Source organism: Alosa pseudoharengus, unplaced genomic scaffold (genome assembly GCF_046254945.1).
Source record: "Alosa pseudoharengus isolate Yale_2024_CS ecotype anadromous, Long Island Sound unplaced genomic scaffold, YU_APseudo_1.1 YU_APseudo_1.1_scf_16, whole genome shotgun sequence".
Classification (NCBI taxonomy): Eukaryota; Metazoa; Chordata; class Actinopteri; order Clupeiformes; family Clupeidae; genus Alosa; species Alosa pseudoharengus.
In genome coordinates this window covers 23,559,283-23,573,095 of record NW_027468630.1, presented here as the reverse complement: position 1 = coordinate 23,573,095, position 13,813 = coordinate 23,559,283, and the positions used below count along the sequence as shown (strand labels likewise).

Genomic DNA, 13,813 nt, shown 5'->3' with positions numbered 1-13,813 from the left:
GTTTACACAAAATGCCTGAGAGTTGTTTTTACAATACATGACAAAAGGGGATAAAAATGGAAGAACTTTTCAGGATTTTCTCCAAACTTGGCAACATATCCCACATCCACAAACACCAGGCAATGAGTAATTATTAACCTTAAACACAGTGAACTTGACTGGCTCCTTCCGCACTCGCTACAGGACGTAGCTGCTTTCCCTCCAACAAGCTTGCACTCTAACAAGACGCCCTCTGAACACAGCTACATAATGGCAACTGCAGGAAAAGTAAGAAACCTTTTCTTCACTCTTTGCACTTTATTTTAACTTTGGATTATGTTTATGGGCAAATGCATGAGATGGAACATCTAATGACTGGTAGCTGTGTGGCATTGGTAGTAAAAATAATGAGACTATATAGAAGGATTCCAGACTCAAGATATTGCATATTATTATCCTATCCCCATTGCATAGCCTTTGCATATTGTCCTATCCCCATATTATCCTAATGAGTATACTGTGTTGTATCCTGATGTTATTACCCCTTAACATTATTTACAATACGGCATGTGGTGGTCACAGTCAGCAAGAATAAGGACAATTTGATCAAACAAACTAGGGACTCATTATGTTCAGTTGAGAGTGGTTGTGTTAAGTGTACAGGTTGCTGCTTGCTCGGGAAGTGGAAATGTTCGTTTATGGTGGTGAACCTTGGTGTGAGCAAAGTTCACTTTTTGCTGTAGAACACTGACATGGTTGTATTAGCTTCTTGGTTTTGTTTTATTATCACTGATAATAGGGGCTTCTTTTGCCCAACCACGGGCTACAAATTACACTTATCTCTGACTGGTATGCAATAAACAAAAACTCTCTGAAGTTGCATCTACCTGAGATTTGAATTGATTGAATTTACTGCACCTAATTGCATGATGGCTTGTTTCAAGGTGATCAAATGCAAGGCAGCAGTGGCCTGGGAGGCTGGGAAGCCTCTGTCCATTGAGGAGGTGGAGGTGGCCCCACCCAGAGCCCACGAAGTCCGAGTGAAGGTGAGAATGGCCAGAATGTGGCTGATTGCCAAATTACTGATCTCTGATGTTATATAATATACAGTACTGCAGTGCAATGCAGTTAGTCAAGCACAGATCAATAGTTTACTTTTACGATTAGGTATCAGACACTATTATGCAAAACGATTTATCATGAATATGGATTTCTAACCATAACATAGTGGAATGCCTGTATGTTTAATACGCATACAGATAAATGGAAAGGCAATTGTTTATATATTTCATATAAAGACCAATATTGTATAAAGTTTTATTTTCACTGAGATTCTGCGTCAAGACAACTAATATGTTTACAGACATAGTCCTTTCCTCAACAAGCATTTCTTTATATTCAGTAGTGGCCTGCTGTCATTGCAGATCCATTCCACTGCAGTGTGCCACACTGATGCCTACACCCTGAGTGGAGCGGACCCTGAGGGCCTCTTCCCCGTCATCCTGGGCCACGAGGGCGCCGGCACGGTGGAGAGCGTCGGAGAGGGTGTCACCAAGTTCAAACCAGGTCTACCCAAACAAATTAAACTATATATGATTACTGATTGGGGAAATATTATCATGATATATCATTTTATTTACAAATGATAAACTGGGAATTGAAAACAGTTGATTTAAAATAATAAAAAACAAGATTTTTAAGACTTTGAACTGAATATAACATACAGTATATAACATATATGTTTCACTTAAGTGATATTATATGTAACACAATGAATAGTTAAATAATAAATAGCATAGTAGAGTATACATTGTGGATAGCTGAATCTTATCTACTGGCAATCACCTCAGGGTACTGTAGAATTCTGATGTATTCCAGATGTATCTCACTTGTATAGGTGGTGCAACCACACACACACAAAGGGCTTAGTCTCACTAATAGCCAGACTGACACCATGGAAGGCCATGTGTATGTGTAACGTAAAATGCAATGCAGCTGTACTAGTTTACAGGTCAAGGCACCAAAGCTAGCTTGGCAGGACATTGGCAGGTGTATATTCATGGTTTGATGTATTATAGAGGTTGTTATTGTGTGTGGGGGGTTCTGTAACAAAAACAAGAACAGAAATGGTAAAGAGATACATTTTCTCTACCTAGGCGACACGGTCATACCTCTGTATGTGCCACAGTGTGGAGAGTGCAAGTTCTGTAAAAACCCCAAGACGAATCTGTGTCAGAAGATCAGGTTGGTCTGTCTTTCTAAAATTCAAGATGCATTCCTCGTATTCAAGCAATTATTATTTTTTGTCTCTGATATGTAACATTACAAAGCAGTACAATGTTTGAAACATTTATTTCTAAAAAAAATAATAACAACATTCCTGTCATTGTTATAGGATGACCTAGAGAATACTGACACTGTATGTCTTCCTACAACCACAACCACACATCCCCTTCACAGAATCACCCAGGGCCAGGGGCTGATGCCTGATAAGACCTCCCGCTTCACCTGCAAGGGAAAGCAGTTGTTCCACTTCATGGGGACCAGCACTTTCTCTGAGTACACCGTGGTGGCGGATATCTCTCTGGCCAAGGTGGATGAGAAAGCGCCGATGGATAAAGTGTGCCTGCTGGGCTGTGGCATCTCCACTGGCTACGGAGCAGCGCTGAACACAGCTGGGGTGAGAAACATACAGAAGAAGGACACAATGGTCAATACATGCTTGTGTATTGCCTTTCTTCCTCTAGCTGTTTTCTATTCTTTATCATTCATGTTATACAGATTTACTGCTTATTGGTATTTTGTAAAGCTCCTTTTTAACACTACTGTTCATTCCAGTGTTTTTAAGAAACTCAGACATTGTTGTTAATAGAAGAATGCCCAATAACTGTGAGGAGTACCAGAAGATAACTCCCCATTCTCTCGTCTTCTCCTTAAAGGTAGAACCCGGATCCACGTGTGCCGTGTTCGGTCTTGGAGCAGTGGGGCTCGCTGCCATAATGGGCTGCAAAGTAGCTGGAGCATCAAGAATCATCGCCATTGATCTCAATCCGTCCAAATTTGAAAGTGCCAAGAGCTTTGGAGCCACTGAGTGTGTGAACCCCAAAGATCACAGTAAACCCATCCAGGAAGTGCTGGTTGAGATGACTGACGGAGGAGTGGACTACTCCTTTGAGTGCATCGGGAACGTTGGAGTTATGGTCAGTATTTCAGAACATTGGAGTTATGGTAAGCTCCTCCTTTCAGTCGACAGAGAAATGGCTTTTAGTTATTCACCTCACAGATGAGTTTATCATAAAGTGATATTAGTGGCGGCAGGACAGATTTGATCCATAAGAAGTCAAATGAATTGTGAGTTTTATCTTTTCTTTAAGCAAAGAAGGGCCTCTCACCGTATTACCTTTCCTTATCTGATATTCCTGTGTTATTATGGTTTGTTTGCAATTTAATCAAGATGTGTAATGTGTTTTGGTGTTGGCAGAGGGCTGCACTGGAGGCCTGTCATAAGGGTTGGGGCACCAGTGTGATCCTCGGGGTGGCGGGTGCAGGACAGGAGATATCCACCAGACCTTTCCAGCTCGTCACAGGGCGCACCTGGAAGGGCTCTGCCTTTGGAGGTGAACACCTGCGTTTGTGCATTAAATAGGCTATAGGGTTTCAGGGTGAACAAAAAAGTGAGAGCAAGTGGCAAACACATCAACCTAAAACAACACTAATATGTTGACAATAAAGCAGGTTACATATAGGCTGAGCATGCCTAATGATCCATTAGACATCACTTACAGGCACAGGCATAGGCACTGGTGATATTTATGTGAAGCATCTTATGACACTACTTGTATTGTGGGATGCCTGTGAGGATCTATGAGTACTCTCCAGACCATACTGAAATCTTTTAGGGATGCTGCTGTTGGATACACATAAAATTCAGATTCTTGCAATATAATTTTTCACTTTCCTTTAATATAAGCATGCAACTTAAACACACAACTTAAAATCACAACTTTCATTATGCTTCTGTGTACTGTGGTTTCCACTTAGGCTGGAAGAGTGTGGAGAGTGTCCCTAGGCTGGTGAATGACTACATGACCAAAAAGTTGAAGGTGGATGAGTTTATCACCCACACACTGCCCTTTGCTGAAATCAATGAGGCTTTTGATCTCATGCACCATGGAAAGAGGTAAAATTGTACTTGTTATTAATATTTTTATATGAATTAATTTAATATTAATTTATTATATAAATAATATATGTTGCTGTTGAGTCCTCACAGTAATTGTTACAGCCTAACATTTTTGTCATGATCGTGACACTGTCTTTTGTTCTTCATCAGTCTACGTGCTGTCCTGCAATTTTGAAGACACTGACTGCTGACACTATTTAGCCTAGGATACTTGTTGTTTGTAGCATGTTGGCTGATTGTATAAAATGACTAATAAAGAAAAACATGTTTGATTTCTCATTGTGGAATCTGCACCTACCTAAAAGCTACTGTGTAGGCCTACTAATTGTCCAAATTAGCTGAATCAGCTAAATTCTTAGTGTAAATACTGGGTTTAGAAAGAGATTAGATATTTTATTGAGAAAGAAAAAAGAAAGAAGAATTTTATGAAAAAAGGTTGAACAAATTGCAACAGAAGAAAACGTAACTGATTTTGTATCCTCAATATGTCCTGAGTAAGGGAAAATTGAGGATACAAAATCAGTTACATTTTCTTCTGTTGCAATTTGTTCAACGTTGACCCCTATTTTGGCTTAAAATGACTGGACTAATTAGTCAGCCCTTTTTTTGAGTCCGTGGCAGATACGGCTCTGGCCCGTGGGCCACACTTGCGCTACTAGCGGTTGGTCTCGCAAATTGGAGAGAAAAAGTACAATCGACTTTCACTGCCAAAGTTGGGTTTGTCAGTCACGTTGAAAGGCACAGTCCAAATCCAAGACCCCTCATCCAATCAGCTTTTATTTTCACGCCACAGTAGGCTAGAACTACTTGCAGGCAGATTTCTAGAAGATGGCGACTGCAGAACCGGTGAGTAAATGTCTTACCTTGGAAAATTTTAGAAGATTATTTAGAAATCTCGTGTGGTTTTCTGTTATAACATGTGGTGAATGACCACAACCATCAATATATCCCCGCTAGATAGTTGTGGAAAACAGGAATGGCTTGAATGTGAATACTTTCTTGGAAGACGTAATCCAGCTCTTCGTTGGTTTGGACTATAGGCAGTCATCATTCGTAGTAACGTTATGGAAAACTGACAGTAATGTTAGCTAGTGTAGCAAGAGTAGTTTCGGGTCAGGTCTAGAAAATAATTTCAGTGGAAGAGTTGTTCATCTGAGCCTAGCCTGGTAAGTATGTATGTGGCTATTCATGTCAACATTTTAATTCATGTTTTAGAATTCAGGATAACAGTTTGTTAAGTAACGTTACGCCTACTAGCTAGCTAGCGTGCGTGCTAGTCTGTTCCTTGTGTATGTCAACAAATGTGTCATGTTGTCAGTGATAGCTAGCTATTGCGTTAACTAAGTTTGCTAGTTCGATTGAATATTTTTGTTTTGGAGTTACAATAGCTAACTTATGTAATCGATAGTAAGTTTAACTCACGGTTGGCTCAAAGCAGGTCAACCCGGCATAATTTGAAACGTGCAGTTTTGCCAATCTATTTCTGTTCCTGTAATTTAACGTTAACGTTAAGTTAATGGTAACATTGACGTTCTTTCCTCAATTAGACAACGTTAACATTAAATGTTATCCGATTAGTTTAACCTAACATGTAAGTGTCTTTAGGGTAAGTTACCTTTCAATTTGACATACACTAATGTAAACGACCACATTTTTGATTGACACATTTGGTGAAGCGTCACTGCAAATTATGGAATAGGCATGGGCACACATTGTTTAATATTGTAATTTAAGGACACTCAACTAACCTAGATACATTCACTAGTTTATCCTTTTGTAAGACACCGACATCACACGAAAACGCCGTGAAACTAGCATCGTTTTATTAAACAGTCGATCATTAAGGTAATTCAGACTGCTCTTGGAGTCTTGATGCAGCAGGCATGGCATAACGTTAGCAAAAACTGCTCGGGGTTTGTCCACCAAATGGTAACAGCCAACGTTACTAGCTACTCTTACCCACTAGTTGTATCACTCCGTCTGAGATTTTATGCTGTGGGAACAGGTTGCACAGTATTGCCTGCCTCTGTTAGTGGGGCAGATTCATGAAATCGAATGCTAGCACAGAAGATCACACTGCCCATGTGTTATGTCAGATCAGATGAGTCGTGATATGTGTACCATATCTCTTATGCAAAATAGACATGCTCACTGCATGAGAGAGACGCACATTAATTACTCATGGGGGAAGTGCACTTTAACCAGCATGATCCTTTTCACAGGAACCCATTTCCAATTCTTCAAATTCCGAGGAAGAGAAAAGTGAAGCTACTGGACAAGAAGTTGTTCTGAGTCCTGAAGATTACATCAAGCATCCCCTACAGAACAAGTAATGTACCTCTCCTTCACCCTAATATCTCATTTGAATGTAGCAAAACTCAGTACATAAGTCTCTCTCTCTCTTCTCTTCTCTTCTCTCTCTCTCTCTCTCTCTCTCTCTCTCTCTCATCCTCAAGACAATTTTTTGTTTACCCTTGAGTGTTTTTGAGTAAATTTAGTACGTCACTTGATATAAGTGTTTTATTTCCCCAACAGATGGGCTCTTTGGTTCTTCAAAAATGACAAAAGCAAAACGTGGCAAGCCAACCTGCGTCTCATCTCAAAGTTTGACACAGTGGAAGATTTCTGGGCGTAAGTTTAGGGCTTGTGACGTGTCTAAACTGCAAGCTCTTATTTACATATTTTTCATTAAGGTTTCCCCAGGGTCATACCATATCCATCACCTCCTGTTTTGAAATGTAAATGTGTTCAGACCCTTACACAAGCGCAGTGAATTAACCTCTTAGTCCTATTTTCCACACCAGTGTTTACCAATGTGTGGGCCGCCAAGACATTGTTGGTGGGCCGTGAGAGGTAGCCTAAATTCCTTTATTAAAGCAGCACTAAAGAAGATTTGCTCTCGGGTTCCCCCTACAGTTGATAAGCGCAATAATAAACTATATGCGTCTTTTGCAACAAATTATGAACATAACTCTGATATAATATGGGAGGGGGGGGGGGGGGTTTATGTGCCATCAAAATGATTTTGGATTCTATGAGGTTATCTGCCATCAAAATGATTTTGGAAACGTTTAAAGAGTTTCAAATCAGTGCTGCCGCTACCACCACGCGCATCATGCACTATGTGTAGGGCACCAAGGGACAGAGGGGCAAAATGTAGACCCTAATAAATAGGAGTAACTGCAAACTGCTTTTCACTCTTCCTCGAGAACATTTACAATGTCAAAAAGCACTAACCATTTTACATGCAAGGATGATACTTTTTCAGTCCTCTCAATCTCCACCATGCAGCAGATCTAACTCGGAACTTGTTACTTACTGCACTTAATTAGGCATCTTGAGCACACACGAGTGAGATAGAGAATGAGTGGCAGGTTCCAGCTGACTTGTCATTATTAATATCTCCTTTTGTAATATATCATGAAGGCACCAAAGGCGAGGCTACAGGAGGTTGCGGAGTTATCCAGTTCCCATTACTGTCCATTCATAAGCTTAGGGTGTTGAGAGTGCTCTGGCTGCACTCACTGTGATTGTTGTTAGGTGGGCTGCAGAAGATTTGAAATTGGGCCTTAGCAGCTTTAAGTTTGGGAACCTCTGTTCCACACGATTTGTACTTGGTTCAGTCTGCAATGTTGCCAGGTCTGATTGCTGCCATTCTAGTCGTGTTGGTTGTTCCACCATGTGTGCTGCAGCGTGTGTCAGAAGTATGTCTCTCCGCTCTACTTATGGTTGTATTAGACAACTTCCCACTATGCCATATTTTCACTTGATGGCCTTGTAGACTATAATGTGCCTTAAATGTTTTCCCTCAGGTGTTTGCGGCTTCTTCTGTGCAACTGTATCCATGGTAACACATGTAGTTCAACTGTGCGTCTTTCATTTCGGCTGTGTCTGAGGGACATTACAATAAGCTGATTAACACTTGCTTTCTGAGTCACTGGCAGTGGCATTGGACTGACAGCTCTGCCCTTGTGTCTCTTTTCAGCCTTTATAATCACATTCAGCTGTCAAGCAACCTGATGTCCGGCTGCGACTACTCCCTCTTTAAGGTAAGAGTGATTACGTGGGCAATGAACGTTTTCCGCAGAACAGAAACATAACGGACCAGAGTAGAGTGGATTGGACAATCCAGTGGCCAGCAGGGTTTGAGCCTGTGTCACACAGGCAAGGGGGAGTATGTTATCTCATGGTAATCTTGGTGACATGTGTTGGCCTAAATTAAATCAGTCCATGACCATTGAATAAGTTGGAATTGTGTAAAAACGACAGGATTCAATGCTACACACAGCAGGTGTTCTCTAATATTGTCACATTCAGCATCAGGCACACAGAAGACATGTGTGATCATGTTCTATTTCTGTAGTTTTCCCCCGCCCTCTTAAGACCTAATTTGTTTTCTCACTTAACCTTGTATTGCGATAAAATAACCAAAATGTTTTTTGTTTCTGCCTGCCCATGGATTTTCTGTTTGTGTGTATCTAAGTAAGCAGGGCAACGCTGATGTCATGTGGAACATGTCACAGTTTAAACCAATCAGCTGTCAATTAAAGGCAGACATTTTTGCTACAGGCTAATAATAAACTAACGTGCTTTTCTTGCACCATATGAACCCTGGCTGTATGGCATTGTTGCCGTAGTAACAACATGTGAGGTTAGTGATGTGACCGTTTTTAGGACTGAAAAAGGTTTCTAAGCAACTGCACGGTCACAGTGCCAAGCCGCTTTTGAGAATCCAGCTGGCACACTCTGTCATAAAGGAGGTCGTCATAAAGGCAGCAAGCCTCTGCTCTCAGGAAAAGAAAAAAACAAAAACCTATTTCTTTATAGTCTCCCAATTATTTATTGTATGCCTCTTTTGAAAAATGGCTTTTGTGTTTAAAGAATGTTTATGATGATAAAGGATTATTGCCTAATATGAGTTGGGGGGGCGGGGGCGCTAGGCATCACTGCCTGTTTTTGTTTGTTGTGCATGTATATATTTCCATATTTTCCACATCTGAAAACAGTTTTATTACTCACACACTGAGTAAAGGAGTAGTCTTTATGGACACAGCGAGGGCTCTGTGTGGACACACGGGGAAGGGTAGCACTGCTCCAGGAAAAGACTGGAGGGTGTTCAGCAGACTATAATGAAAGTGCTTCTAAGCAAGTCTGTCCTCTTAGCCGCTGACTCTGGGCAGTTCTGGGCAAGATCAGGTCTAAAGGAGTGGAGACTGAGAGACCTGTGCCTCCACTTCTTGTGGTCAAAATGGCATTCAGAAGACGTATGTAGAATCAAAGCTGTGACCTGAGCCTGAGGTCACCTGACCTTTGACCCTGCATGCAGGATGGCATTGAGCCCATGTGGGAGGACGAGCGAAACAAGCGTGGTGGCCGCTGGCTCATCACGCTGTCCAAACAGCAGCGACGCCAAGACCTGGACCGCTTCTGGCTGGAGACGGTGAGCGGTGACGCGCACTCATGCAGACACACACACACACACACACACACACACACACACACACACACACACACACACAGACGCCTACTCTTCACCCTCATGTATGACACATGAGTCTAATACGAATGCAACATACTCATTTTGGAACGCAGTCAGTATTGGTTTAACCTACATATGCACACAACACACACACACACACACACACACACACACACACACTCCTTTCACTCACATGTGACTATAAGGAGGCATGAATGGGTTCTTTATATTTACATACCTTCAACCCCCTCTCTTTTTCTCTCACTTCTTTCTATCCATTCACTCACTCACACGCTCACACTCACACTCACACACTTGGAGTGGAACACAGGCTGGTGCAGCACAAGGCTCATGGCAGTATCTGAGGTCTTGGTGAAACTGAAATGATAAGCATTGAACTGGAAGATAGCTGTCTAAGACCAGACAGGGATGTTCATGGCTGACTTTGTTTGCTCTGTGTGTCCCTCATCAGCTCCTGTGCCTGGTCGGCGAGGCCTTTGATGACCACAGCGATGATGTATGTGGAGCAGTGGTTAATATCAGAACAAAAGGAGACAAGATTGCGATCTGGACGACAGACTATGAGAATAAAGAAGCAGTGACACACATAGGGTAAGTTCAGTCTCATGAGGACAGAGGGTCTGGTTCATCAGACCATTGTTGACCACAGATGTAAAAAAAAAAAGATATCTTAATGCATAATGTTGCTGGTGGTTGTTGTGTTTCCCCTAAAACTTTACCATTCCTAAAATCTGTCTTAAAAAAAAAAAAAATATCTGACCATGTAGCCTACATACCCAATCATGGTGTAGCCCGAAGCCTGATATAAAACACATAAGAAAATGTGACTCCTTTTCAGTACAACATGTAGTCCCATACAGTGAGTTAAGTCTAGTGGCCAAGTCTACTAAGTAAGGGATAATGGACGACACGGTGGTCTGTTCACAGAAGTTAATGCACGGTCGAGGTTGTAAAACGGCCCCGACGCGAAGCGGAGGGTCGTTTAAACCTCGTAGTGCATTCATTTCTGTGTACTGACCACCGTGGAGTCCATTATCCCGCTTATTCCACTGTTGCCACTTGCGTTGTGTTCAATTTCCTGTTACAATTTAAACGTTTTAATCGCTAAAACTGTCTTGTTTGTAGAACTAGTTTCTTCCGACACATATCAACTAATTTCTCAACTTGCAGTTGCAGTTGTAGTTCTAAATGGATGGTTGCTACGGCCAAAGGCCAGTCATTAGTTCTATCTCTCCCTTTGTCAGACGGGCGTATCCCAAGATTCTGATGAACTTTAGTTTTGAAACATCGCTATTTTACTTAGCCTGCTGTCCTCCATCTAGCTAAAAGCCACCTCCGTCATATGCTACAATGTTGCCATTTTCTGAACGTCTGCATTTTACAGCTCGGATGCAACGTGACAGTGCATTTAAACTTCACAACAAGTTCGGTGAATTAATATATAAGTGTGATACGGCCAACAAAATGGATCTACTTCATAGGTGTGCAAATAACATACGGTTAATGGTCGTTCTAAATTACGTAGGACAATGGGAAATTCAACCAAGCAGTGGAATAAAGCATGTTAAAATGTAGATATATACACCGGATACACAGGTTTTTGCAGTGCTTGTTTGGATGATTAGTATCTCTGTGATGCTCAGTGACCTTTCTCTCCCTGTTTCCCCCCTCAGGAGTGTATATAAGGAGAGGCTGGGGGTCCCTGCCAAAGTCATCATTGGGTACCAGTCCCACGCAGACACAGCCACCAAGAGCGGCTCCACCACCAAAAACAAGTTTGTCGTCTGAGGAGCATCTGTCCTGCCATGCCATGCCAGGGCCTTTTGGGTTCTGATCTTGAAGCATTTTTCACTTTCAATTGAATAGATCATTCGTGCCTGTGCGTGTGTGTGTGTGTGTGTGTGTGTGTGTGTGTGCGTGTGTGTGTACTCGTGCGTATACTCGTGTGTGAACACAGACAGAAAATGTGTGTGTGTGTGTGTGTGTGTGTGTCTCAGTTACATTGCCATAGTGTTTAAACAGAAACAGTGACTTTGTATGCCCTGAGCATAAACCAAAGGTTAACAAAGGTGAGACTAGATGAAATAGGCAGCAACAATAATAATAGTAATAATATTAATAATGAGAAATAATGTCACACCACACTTATCAGCATTACATTTGGACAAAATAAATAGATGTATTTGAGAGAATTAAGATGAGAACAAAAGTCTGAAGCAGGATAAGGAAAGGGTAGTAGCTATGGCGACTGTTGTATGTATGAACGGCTGTCTAAATGCTCTTAGAACCTAACGTGCATAGTCCTGAATGCACTACAGGGAAACTTTCCATCCCCACATCTGTTTTTTTACAGTATGAGAGCGTATGATTCAAACGGCAGGCCAAACTGTACAGTATCACAACAACATCAGCGTTGTTGACAATGTATGTCATAAGTAAACAGAGTATGGTGCTCTTTCCTCTCTAGTATGAACATAATCATGCTTCAGTATTGTGCTTTGTTGGGGGCCTTTACTCTTAACGAGTGTGCGTTTGACTTTGAATTAAGCCTTTAAGTTATTTTTTTTTTCTTGGCTGCTGGGACTATGGCTGACTTTCTCCTTGTTTTTATTTTCTTATTTTAGATTAGTTAAGATGCAGTGGTCCCTGCATTTTTTTTACTTGCCTGCAGGGTCATTTCAAGCTCTCAGCATTTCAGTTCATGAGTCATTTTGACTCTCTAAACCTGTACATTTTGTGTAATATGTTTGTTTGTTTTGTTTTGTTTTGTTTTTATTTTTGTTGTATCTCTGTTGGGTTTAGTTTGTTGTTTACATTCCCAGCTATGTGTGTGTGTGTGTGTGTGTGTGTGTGTGTGGAAGCCTATTGGGTTGGAACCCGGGGGCGTGGAGACTGAACACCCCCTCGGCCCAGCTCCTGTTGACATGTACAAAACTTTGAATGTAAATAAATTTGTACAGTGGTAGTTATTTGTGTGTGTATTTTTTCCTGACACACTCCATCTTCCGGCCCAACTCTCATTCTATACTAGTTTGCATCTTTGACCACCTGTTGTTTACTGTGTTTGTGGGGACCTTTATGACTGCAGATATGAAGTTGATGATGTAGTTCTGGTAATGGATTGTAATGGATGTTCTTGGGCACTAGGGGCAGCATCTGGTTATATGTAAGATTCTCACGAACTCCAAGCTGTTGCCCATGCTCTCATAATGCCAAGCGCCATTGAAACTGAATGGTCCAACATACCCATACCCAACTTATAGACTATTCTTGTTTTATACCATGTTTGTAAAGATCAAATCAAAACACCATTTATGCCACTGATACCAAAAGGCTGAGGTATACAGGGAAAGTGTACGTTGGCTTGCAAAACAATTAAACCCCTTGAAAGTCACCACCATTTTCTGGTTTACAATGATACTTGCTCACCCTGCCCACAAAATTTGATGTCGGGAAATTCACATCAGGCTAGATAGATACTTGCACATATTTTCCCAAATACCTTTGTAAGAAACTGTACACTTAAACCTATGTTGTAGTATATCAGGCCTACTCTGAAGCCTGTCACATGTAGTAAGGTGGAATGGTTGCGTATCTGCTGAAATTAAAAATGGGCAAAAGAGAGTACAGGGTTTGAATGCTTTTATTTGTTTTGTTTCAATTATTTCAGTTTTTTTTAGTTTTCATTATTGATTTTTGCAGACAGATAAATAAATGAAAATGGTGAAGACTTTTTAAGGTCGTTGAATCTTTTGTAAGGAACTGTACACCTAAACAGTCTTTTCAACCTTATTTAATGTAAAACAATGTTGTAGTGTTTTATATGAAAATAAAAGGCTTACATCTTAGAATTCAGAGAGGCTATGTAATATTTAATATGTATACTTCCATAGAACTCCTTTAATCTCTAAGAAACCATTAAACTAAGCCAAGCTTGCAAGGATCAATATATTTTTTTTCATGCTTCTCCAAAATGAAACCAGAGTGTGAGCCTCTGATCAATGAACATTTCCACCCAAAAGGGAGCAAGAACGCTGCACTGACAATGCTTTGATCGTCAACGTGGGTCCAACATAGACTACAATTACTATTAAATTCTGTTTGATTACCCTCATTGATTTGGACTAAAAACTATAATCCCCATGACTGAG

At 41.0% G+C, this 13,813-nt stretch overlaps 2 protein-coding genes across 2 annotated transcripts; both read left to right on the top strand.

The window, feature by feature from the left end:
• Positions 1-156: 156 nt before the first annotated feature.
• LOC143125758 (alcohol dehydrogenase class-3) lies at positions 157-4,441 on the top strand. Its single transcript, XM_076287487.1, has 9 exons — positions 157-267; positions 924-1,025; positions 1,404-1,545; positions 2,136-2,223; positions 2,440-2,659; positions 2,919-3,179; positions 3,461-3,596; positions 4,021-4,159; positions 4,313-4,441. The coding sequence occupies exons 1-9, from the start codon at positions 250-252 to the stop codon at positions 4,335-4,337; spliced, it is 1,131 nt and encodes a 376-aa protein (XP_076143602.1). The 5' UTR covers positions 157-249; the 3' UTR covers positions 4,338-4,441.
• Positions 4,442-4,847: 406 nt separating this feature from the next.
• Positions 4,848-12,627, top strand: eif4ea (eukaryotic translation initiation factor 4ea). Its single transcript, XM_076287485.1, has 7 exons — positions 4,848-5,008; positions 6,385-6,491; positions 6,698-6,793; positions 8,148-8,211; positions 9,489-9,602; positions 10,114-10,253; positions 11,336-12,627. The coding sequence occupies exons 1-7, from the start codon at positions 4,991-4,993 to the stop codon at positions 11,448-11,450; spliced, it is 654 nt and encodes a 217-aa protein (XP_076143600.1). The 5' UTR covers positions 4,848-4,990; the 3' UTR covers positions 11,451-12,627.
• The last annotated feature ends 1,186 nt before the right edge of the window (positions 12,628-13,813 follow it).

What these genes read in the sequence shown, in the direction of transcription:
- LOC143125758 (XM_076287487.1), top strand. An exon ending in TGTCACCAAGTTCAAACCAG is followed by an intron (nt 1,546 to 2,135) that starts GTCTACCCAAAC and finishes TTCTCTACCTAG; the next exon opens with GCGACACGGTCATACCTCTG. An exon ending in TCGGGAACGTTGGAGTTATG is followed by an intron (nt 3,180 to 3,460) that starts GTCAGTATTTCA and finishes TGGTGTTGGCAG; the next exon opens with AGGGCTGCACTGGAGGCCTG.
- eif4ea (XM_076287485.1), top strand. An exon ending in AAGCATCCCCTACAGAACAA is followed by an intron (nt 6,492 to 6,697) that starts GTAATGTACCTC and finishes TTTCCCCAACAG; the next exon opens with ATGGGCTCTTTGGTTCTTCA. An exon ending in ACCGCTTCTGGCTGGAGACG is followed by an intron (nt 9,603 to 10,113) that starts GTGAGCGGTGAC and finishes GTCCCTCATCAG; the next exon opens with CTCCTGTGCCTGGTCGGCGA.